The sequence below is a fragment of the Grampus griseus genome (assembly GCF_964374135.1).
Source record: "Grampus griseus genome assembly, chromosome: 8".
NCBI lineage: Eukaryota > Metazoa > Chordata > Mammalia > Artiodactyla > Delphinidae > Grampus > Grampus griseus.
In genome coordinates this window covers 40,575,433-40,585,986 of record NC_139002.1, presented here as the reverse complement: position 1 = coordinate 40,585,986, position 10,554 = coordinate 40,575,433, and the positions used below count along the sequence as shown (strand labels likewise).

General features: G+C 36.1%; 1 protein-coding gene across 2 annotated transcripts in view; it reads right to left on the bottom strand.

Moving 5' to 3' along the window:
* Positions 1-2,130: 2,130 nt before the first annotated feature.
* SLC36A4 (solute carrier family 36 member 4) overlaps positions 2,131-10,554 on the bottom strand; it is a 45,881-nt gene continuing 37,457 nt past the window's right edge. For both annotated transcript variants that reach the window (XM_082661160.1, XM_082661161.1), the window contains one exon: positions 2,131-6,392. In XM_082661160.1, coding sequence (XP_082517286.1) covers positions 6,085-6,392 — 308 coding nt within the window. In that variant the 3' untranslated portion in view covers positions 2,131-6,084. The remainder of the gene's footprint in view (positions 6,393-10,554) is intronic.

The following is a 10,554-nucleotide window of genomic DNA, read 5'->3' as shown; positions in this document are numbered from 1 at the left end:
AACTTATATTCTCTAGGGGAGGACAGACAGAGAGGGAACCAAAAAATGAATATATGTATCTATACACACACACACACGGTATGCTTGTAGAACTCCCAATTTAATAGAGAGATGGACACAGAAAATGAATTACCACAGTGTGGAAAGTGGGTTAATGAACCCAAGGTCATTTGCTAGTGTGAAGGAAGGAGTACAGAACTCGTTCTGGCTGGGGGAGAGGATAGATGGAAGGCTTCCTGGTAGAAGGCATGCCTAAACTGTATCTTAACAATAACTAAGGATTGGCCAGGAAACAATGGGGGAGGGAGTAGAAGGAAGTAGTTTCAGCACAAAGACATGATGAAGTCATGCAGATGAAAACCAGATGGTGTATGGTGTGTTTGTGGTGCAACCGGCAATTTGGTGTAATTTGGAGGCTGAGGCAGGGAGTGAGTGAGGCCCTTGATATTTGCACAGCTGAGGTTGGGGAAGGAGAGGAGATTTACGGCAGGGGAGTCTGTAGCACCTAGTCTGTGCCCTCGTGGAGTATTGTTAGGTACTGGAGCTACAGCAGTATGTAAGGCACGGTAGGTCCATGATCTGAAGGCACTTGCTTCTGCACTGCCCATTTTTTGTTCACTTTCTTGTTCTACTGAAGACCTGCTCAGCCTTGATCCACACCCAGCATACCTTTCCTCTCCACTCAGTGCAGGCTGGGTGGTCAGTGTCCAGCCCTCGTCCTGTAGCCCGGATCTAGATCCAGGATGGAGGATGGGGAAGTTACTCCCTAATTCCTTGGCAAGATGAATGTATTAACTTTCATGTGAGAAGCATTCTATTTTCTCGTACAGGTGGTCCTGTGCTTCATGGCACCAGGTTAACAGTGAAGATCAAAGACCTTCATACCATTTAAGCCTTCAAACAAATCTGTCTCCATAGGGGAACTCTGAACCAAACCTGTTCTTCAAAAACTGATGTACCTTTTCTAAGAATTCTTTCCCCTGGGGTCTGTGGACCCCTTGAAATGTGAACCCCATAAATGTATATGCAAAATTTTGAGATAAAGTGCGTATCTGTTAAGAACAAACACTAAACATTTTACATTAAAAAAAAACTAATTTTATAAGGTGGCCATATTTAATTTTTCTCCTCCAGCAAGTATTCCACAGGGTATTTCATTGCATTTATACCTGTATGTTATGTACCCAGTCCTATCCCCACTCTGTATTTTTTTGTTTGGCTGTTTTTATTGTTTTTTTTTTTTTTTTTTGTCTTTATGTTCCTTCTGTTGCTTGACAAGAACATGTACTACTACTACTAAAGCTTTATAAACTCCTTGTTCCTCTCTCAAAATCTTCTTTCTTTTTCTCTCACAGCCTTCCTTTAACTAGTCACTTAAAAACAGTAAAACCCATCTCTTTCTCCTACCACTATGGTTCCACTTTCTGCCAATCCTCCTTTCTTGGTCCAAAAGCATATTTTTACACAGCTGCAGTTAAAAATGAATTGTATGTATTTATTCTTTATCAAATTACTAATCTTCAATATAACATTAGTATAATTAATATGATCCCCATTGTATGCTAGGCTAAGATATCAGAATTTATGATTTCCTTATTGTTGAACATTTAGGTTGTTTTCAGTTTTTCACTATTAAACATAATGTTGCCAATGCACCTTTAGGTATAGGGTCTTTCTCTTCTGATGAACTATAGTATGTCCTTTAATTAAGTTCAAAGAGCAGAATTATTGATGTAAAAGTGTAAATACCTTTATGGTCTCTGACTTGGGGTTGGCATAATGCAAGCAAAATATATTAGTGGGACTGGTACATATTCTTGACCTTAAGAGAGTGGTAAATGACCTCATGGATGCAGCATCTGCAGACTGCCCTCCCTGCATTCACTCTGAAGGAAGTTCTGGTCATGGTTTTGAGTACGACCTTTCATTTTCAGTCAACTTCTGCTCTTAAATCCCAGAGGTGCATAATATCAGCTTCCAAGATTGAGGGTCACATGACAAGGAATTAACCGCAAAGACTTATTAAAATGTTATTATGAGAATATACTAGTGCCTTTTCCAGTTTATGACCTTTTTCAATGTCATTTAACCTTATAAAAGAAAAATTTATTTAAAAAGGTATTTGCAAGCAAAATAATATTTTATTGAAAATTCAGAAGTTACAGTACTTTAAGACATTTTTTCATATTATAAAGAAAAATAAGTTAAAAGAGAAAGAATTAACTCAAGTGCACTGATACTTAGTTTTCATTCAAACAAACAGCATTTTGAAAAACCAAAATCCATAGCTTAATTTATTCACGGTATAAACACATATTTTCCTATTTCTCATCAAGAAAACTAATGGAATAATCTTCAGAGTAATCTTTCAACACATCACCTTCCTGGATCCAATTTAAATGGCAAATTAGTATCTAACTCCACAGACTACTGGAGTGTGTGTATGTGTATACATAAGAACTAGGTAACCTTGATATAAAATTTTAAGAATGAGAGTGATTTGTCACTTCATTTTATCATAGGACAATAAACAGCATTTCTAAAGCATGTTTTCTTATCCCCTAGGTCAAAACCAACCACTTTCAGAAAGGTGTTTAGCCTAGTGAGCACTAGTGGCATAAATAAGATTAATTATGGTTAATCATACTGCCAAAGTGTTAGCTATTACAGTCAGCCATTTAGTATTAAGAAGTATCTTGTTATGACTTTTAGATCAAAGTCTCTCAAATTTTCTTATGAAGGGGAGCTAGTTGAGCCAAAAAGATTAAAAGACTCATTTTTTAAAAACTCACTTTATAGTATCAATGGTCTATATTTTTACCAAATTATTTTCTCAACAGAACTTATTCATTGAGCCACTGGTATCACTTACATAATTTTATTTGTTATTTCCATTAGCTCTATTATGTATCCTCTCCCTTTCAAATGAAGAAAGGAGTGGGTATATACTTTTAGTAAACAAATGCAGTACTAAGCTGCTGTACTGCCATCTCTGGCATGTCAATCCCAGAAGATGCCACGGGGAAGCTACAGTAAGCATGTCCACAGCTGGACACTAATGTAGGACGTCAATTAATATTTGTATAGTACTTTACAGTTAGAGAGCTTTTCTGTAACTACTATGAAAACAGTGAATGAAATCACCCCACGTTAGGACATTTACAACATGCACGTTGCATAAAATGCTTACAAAAATGTTAATTGCATTACATAGGCAAAAGGCAGAAATTGTTTTAATAGAGGAGAATCCAGAGAGGACAGAATTAAAACATAATGTAGCACTTGCTAACACAGTGCTTTTTTTCATTTGGTAACATCATACAAATTTGTCTTTAACTAAGAAAAAACTAGGTCTTCAGTTGTGGAGAAATCTGGCCATGGCGGGACAAGAAAATACTCTGATAAAAAATAAAAAAGTCTGAAAGCCACTGTTTTGACAAGTTGACTCTGAAACTGGTGAAACCCTTTTGGCTGTAAGGGAACAGTGATGACTGACTTAGCTCAGAGGTCATCAGAGGTGAATACAGCTTTCCTTCCCCCACCCCCCCGACTCCACTAGTAGAAAAGGCTCGTAGGCACCTGATTAGCTTTCAGAGAAGAGGATGCTTTACTGTGGTGGCAGATGAAATGCTGAAGTCATTTAAGCAATAATGTAATGGACCAAAGATACTGGATACAAAATTTGACAGGTGCAATCACTCTCATTTTTCCAGGTCCCAAAGTAAAATCAACAGCTGGTTTAATCAAAATATCTTCTCCAAGCATCTTAGAAAATGTTGTGACTCATTAAAACTAAATTTTCAGAGGAAAAATACTGCTTGATTTTTTGCAAATAAAACACATCATTAAAAATCCTTAAGTAAGAGTGCATTTATACATCTAAATAGTATTTCTTGTTAAGAATTAAAACCGCTCTCTCCCTTCTTAGCCCCTCTTCCTTTCTGCAGTTCAACTTTTCTCTTGTATTTAAAGTACTGATAATTTAGTGAATTGAGTACTGTATGTCGAGTCAGCACTCATTGCTTAAGGAAGCCTGGTTGATAATGTACTCAACATTTGTTCATTGAATTTAAAATTTATATATTACTATTATCAGCTATTTGAAATTTCATTAAATGTGATAAATTCCATAAGGAAAATAAACAAAGGCTAAAGTATAAAAATAAAATATCACACATAGACTAGAAATACTATCTGAAGACAGCTGACAAAAACCTAATAGTGCTTTCTATTAAATAATAGTCTTCAAGTCATATTATACCAAGTTATACATTAAAAAACACCTAATTTACTCTTAGATTCAAGATTATATAACATTAGTTTCAATGACAATTACTTTGCCTATAACTTCTTCCGCATTCTCCCGTGACTAAAGGTTCAACATAACAGATTTGACATAAAAGTGTCACAATTATTGGTGATTCTCAATGCAAATGTTTTTTAAAAAGTTTTGATTCTTAAGAATCTGTACCAAAATAAAGCTTCTGATATATCTTTGGATTATACTTGATGACTCAATGATGTAAGCAAAAAAATACTCGAGGTAACATTTACATATAAAAATACAGAATATATACACTACTGTGATCTTGGTGATATCTTACAGTATTACAAATTAGAGTATCACCAACCTGACTAAAAAGTTCGATGAATTTTAAAGTATGAATTAAAAAAAATATATCAAGATTCTTAGTTTTAAACTTAACCATTTTCATATTCCATGCCCACTGAGATTCTTTGTTTTGGTTAATAACTGGGCTTGAAGAATATGGAGGAATAAAAGGTATTTCTCTGGAAGAAGCCTGGAGTGTCTCAGTATCTAGCAGAGTTTATTATTGTCTTGATTTTTTCCTAGGCCTGAATCTTTCTCTTATTCTGCCCATTCAGATCAATGGAAGGCTATGATAAGGAAAGCCATGAGGCCGAAAAGAGTACACAAGTCCTGTATTGTGTCAGATCTCTATTTTTTGCCATTAGGAAAGATAGTGCCTACAAACCTAGAAAGAAACAAACAATAAGGAGAGCTGAATCCACACATAGGACAGCTGGGCACCTTCTACCATCCAGCAGTTAAACCAGCAAGCATTTCTATTCTGTTTAAAAAGCATTGCTTCTTTCCCATGTTGAGGCTTACATGGCCACAGTGCAGGCTTTTTAGAGTTCCCTGACTTTCTGCTCAGGTCACATATACTTGTCAAAGATCATGACTTACAAAATACTGAAATATAATTAAACAGACTTAATACTAAAGTTAAACAACATAATTGATTCTTTTTCTAGGATGTGAAGTGAAAGATAAAAAATCCTGGACTGGGAATCAAAAGATCAGGTTCTCTTCATCTCAAGGCTGAGTGGTCTTGACCAAGTTACTTAGCCATCCTGGCTATTCATTTCCTCAGGTAAAAAAAACAAGGGAATATGTATTGGATAACTTTTAAAGTCTCTCAAATTTGGTTGAAACACTAAGTCAGAATCTTGCACAGTGCCTTTTGGTTTTCAGTATGAAGATCAGCTACCATTAAAGAATAGTGTCAAAATAATTCTGGTTTGGGGGATTTTCTGATTCTTACATTATGGCTAATGAGAGTTTTCTAAACTTCCATGGGGAAAACGTAAGTATTTGGCTCTCTAATAAAAACATAATCGAGATATTTCTACATCATATACAAAGTATACTTTAAAATTATTGGGATGGTCAGATTTTAGTCACCTATACTTCTTTCATTCTCTTATTGTTGAAACCCTGTTCTCTCCTCAACTGGGTGGCAACAGAGTAGCATGGAGGTAAAAGAGAGAATCCTAGTTAAAGTATTTGATTGAGAGAAGAATAACAGAAGCATTTTCATTCTTTAATTTTTTTAACATTTTAATTTTTTCAATTTTCAGAACTAAAATTTTTGAAATTGCTGCTAACACGTAAAACCACAAATCTGTCGTAGTTTATCAGTATTGGTAAAGAATTATAATTTATTGCCAAAATATCAATGTTGTGCCGAAAGAAAACGGTTTTTAAGTGTATGGCAATGTGTTCCAATGTTCTTATTTTCAACATTTTCAGACTTGAGACTCATAATTCTGCTTCTACTATTTCAAACCAGATGTAATGCATGTCGAATTCAAATTTAAAGAGGAACTTTGTGGAGTGCCAGCGAAAACTTTGACAGTAGGATAAATAATTTCTTCAACAGTCACATATGCACCTAACAAGAAACCAACAACTCCAGTGAACGCGATAGAAATATTTTTCAGGATCATCCATATACTGTAGTGCTCCTTAGAAAATGTAAGAATTTCAACCAGAGGCGGCAGGATCAAGGCCAATGTGCTGCTGCTCACAGCTCCGACGAAGGAAATCACAATGTCTAAACGAGGAATCAGAATCGCTCCAGCACCTAGAAAATTGAAAATACAAATTTTCCTTATGTAAATATTTAATACTTATATGAACACTAACTGTAGATACATTCACTACATTAAAATTAATTGATGCAAGTAGGCACTACTAAACTATTGCTTGTGGGAGAATCTGTCACATTCTGTTCTGAGCTAAAAAAGAAAACAAAGAGAGAAACCAAAACAGTGAGTGATATTTCTCGGACTTTGACTTATCAACAGAGTTTCTTACATAAACGACTTTTAATTTTTGCTATGAAGTTCTGGGTGAAGAATGTATTTTCATTACTCTGCCATATAGCTCATTCTATAAAGCACAAAACCTGGGGTGGTGTGATATAAATAAATCATTAAATAAATGAGAGAGAAGAGATAGCTATTCCTTACATTAGACTTCCAATTAACCAAAATAGAAGAAACAATGGAAATAGAAAATCATTATTAAGCAAACACCACGGTAATAACTGTTGCAGGAAAAGTCGCTGAAGGATGCTAAAACTGTATGAGAACAGGATATCTCTCTACAAGATATTTATCAATTATAAAGGGAAAAAGAGTACCTTTACAGTGGAGACATCTGACAGACACCACCTTAACCAAGTGATCAACGTTAACATCACCAGTAATAAGAAATATTGATGCCACGATGTGATGTACTGAGAAGTGCAAAGCATCACCTGTGGCACTCTTGTTAAAAATGCTTAACTTCAACCTAATCATAAGAAAGCATCACACAAATCTATACTGAAGGAAATTCTGTAAAATTACTGACACTTCAAAGACATCAAGGTAAATAAAGAAAGATAAAAGAAGATAACTGTCAAGACTGGAGGAGACTAAGTAGACATGACAACTAAATTCACGTGGGACCTCGGATTGGCTCCTTGATCAGAAAAAGGGTATCAGTGGGAAAACTAGCAAAATCAAAATAAGGTCAATTAGTTAACAGCAGTGTATTAATGTTAATTTCCTTAACTATACTGTGGTATGTAAGCTGATAACATTAGAGGAAATTGAGTAAAGGGCTTATGGTAATTCTACTTTCTTTTACAACTTTTCTAAGTGATTTCAAAATGAAAAGTTAAAAAAAAATAATGTACCATTATTGTCAATAGGATTTTAGTCCAAGCTACCATCAAGTCTTCTGCAAGTTTTGATCTGGAACTTTCTTGATCTTTATCTTTATCTTACCAAATACCGACAGGAGGTTTGCAAAAATGAAGACTTATATTCAGGACTTCCCTGGTGGCTCAGTGGTTAAGAATCCGCTTGCCAATGCAGGGGACATGGGTTCCAGCCCTGGTCTGGGAAGATCCCACATGCCGCGGAGCAACTAAGCCCATGCGCCACAACTACTGACCCTGCGCTCTAGAGCCCACGTGCCACAACTACTGAAGCCCGCATGCCACAACTTCTGAAGCCCACGTGCCTAGAGCCTGTGCTTCACAACAAGAGAAACCACCGCAATGAGAAGCCCGCGCACTGCAACGAAGAGTAGCCCCCGCTCGCCGCAACTAGAGAAAGCCCGCGCACAGCAACGAAGACCCAACGCAGCCAAAAATAAATAAATAAAATAAATAAGTTTTTTTAAAAAGACGCATATTCTTTCTCCAAATTGTCCTTAGATGGTTCATTGAATGATCTGTTGAGGGTTGGAGCTGCCATCAGAAATAACAGCTGAGTTTGCTCACATGAAAGCTGTGACAACTATATCACCACTGCCACCAAAGGTGACTACGTAACCACAGTTCCAGCTGTGAGGACTCTAATTATGTATGTGTTGGCTTTCTTTACTTGTCTTCAAAAGGTATCAGCTTTCTCTCCAATCTTTGTTATCCCTCTTTTATTTCTAAGTGTACCTCCTTTTGCTTTTCTTTTTTCTCTGTCTTTGTCTCTTACTGAACTTTCTGTGGTATATATACAATTTAATTCATGCTCTTTGTAATTAAGTCTTGAGTTTGCAGTCTACTGGCTTCTTTGCTTCTTAATTTTCAGTTTATGGTTTTCTCCCCTCCCCTATTCTCTTTGTGGCCCTCGATGTTTTTCAGGAGGATGTGGGATTAATTTGGAAACACCACATTTCTTAGAACCACAATTATTTACCACTTTTTATTTAAATTATTACAAAAGCTAAAACCCTAAAAATTATTTTGAGATCATAAATCTAGCTGCACACTTACAAGGCTGAAGTACAAGAAACCTTCCTAAGTAAAACAACTGAATTTGAAGAAGTTGGAACTCTAAACTAGAAATACTTTATAAAGTGGACCCCTGTTTAATGGATGCGTGCTACATCCTTTTAACATTTCTCTCAAGGGAACTATAAAGTATAACTCTCAAACACAATTAGAACCTTTTAAAACTCATTGACTATATCCATTTTGTGGAAACATGCTTCACCTACTTATAGTAGGTGGCAGTATTTAAAAGGACAACCATACAAACATGACTACAACCTTGCCATCTGAAGAATGGAACCTATTTTTCATCATTAGTGTCTTCCGATAATCCAATATGTTACTAGTAAATCAAGTGAAATGTTGGAAAACCATGCGGAGGAACACTATAGTATTTTAGAATTTACGCATTCAGACTAAAATTCCACTTATCAAACTTTTAATTTTTTTTTTTTTTTTTTTTTTTGGTGGTACACGGGCCTCTCACTCTTGTGGCCTCTCCCGTTGCGGAGCACAGGCTCCGGACGCGCAGGCTCAGTGGCCATTGCTCACGGGCCTAGCCACTCCGCGGCATGTGGGATCTTCCCAGACCGGAGCACGAACCCGTGTCCCCTGCATCGGCAAGCGGACTCTCAACCACTGCGCCACCAGGGAAGCCCTATCAAACACTTTTAAATCATGAAATTTATTGATTAAAGTCATTCTTTCAATGTTATATAACCATTAGATATCTGCAAGTAAAAAATGGCTTGAAACGTTATTTGATAATGTTATTAGTCAGACAAGGAAGAGAAATATATACACTTTAGGCAAATCCAACATAGAAGAACTCAAAAATCACAAAAACAGTAAGTCAAAGGAAAGTTTGGGATAAGGATAGTTTATGCATTACAAATATTCGCTATAGGATTACTATAAATAGGTTGCCCCATGTCATTTACAGACAGTTGTTATGAATATATCTATTAAGTACTAATTAAGCTTATCCAGTATTTCCCAAAACTATATTATAGAGAAAAAGAATGTATCCTTAAGGTACAAAGTTTCCTCTAACATGAAAAAGAAGCCTATTTAGGTCCATTTTTTTGCATCTAAATGGTGAAAGCAGATATATCAGAAAATAAAATAAAATGCTTGATATTGTAACATCAACAACAAAACTGTGAGAAACACTCTAGCACATAAATTTTAATTACACAAAGAGTGAATGGTCCTCTCCATATACCTACTGGCTCTTAAGATAGAATATTAGGGTACAGAATGGTACTTTTTCTCATCTGCAGTGACAACTAACTTAAATGAAGGATTTTAGTATGTCTTCTTAGTATTCTACAACTACCAAAGATTTATGCTTTATGTCGTCATAGTTTACTAAAAGTAGAAAGCACACTCTCAGATCCAAGGGCTTTTCAAATTAGAAATAGTAGAAGGATCAATGAATTGGACAATAACAGAAATAAGCAGTATTTAACATATTTTGCAGGTTCAATTCAAACAGGGAATCAAAATACTCGTGTCAAATCAAAATTTAACAGCTTTTTCTACAGGTCTGCTTTTAAAATAAAAGGCATTTATTGTAGTCCAAGGTGGCCTCTGGCCAGTTTCTATCCACCCTTCTCCCTCACCTGTGCAATGCCTATCTAGCAGGTAAGTGCCTACAGGGAACATGCAGGAAGAGTCTGACCCATCCTTTCAAGCTTCTGAGTTCCACCAAGAAGATACTGTGAAACAGTGATTCAAATACTAAATGGAGACTTGGACATAACCAGTATAACCCAAGCTGATGAGCCCACTACTTTGAAGACCCATCCTGTAAACGTGGATTCAGTACTTGGAAGGGATTATGGAACGCTGAAACATGCAAACCCAGCTGAGCCTCCACTCTCATTGCTAGTGCTGCACTGCCTGCTCTACAGATATGACAAGGTCCCATCAGCTCTCCACGCATTCATCAATAAAGAGCCTGACCCAGAGTCTTATCAAG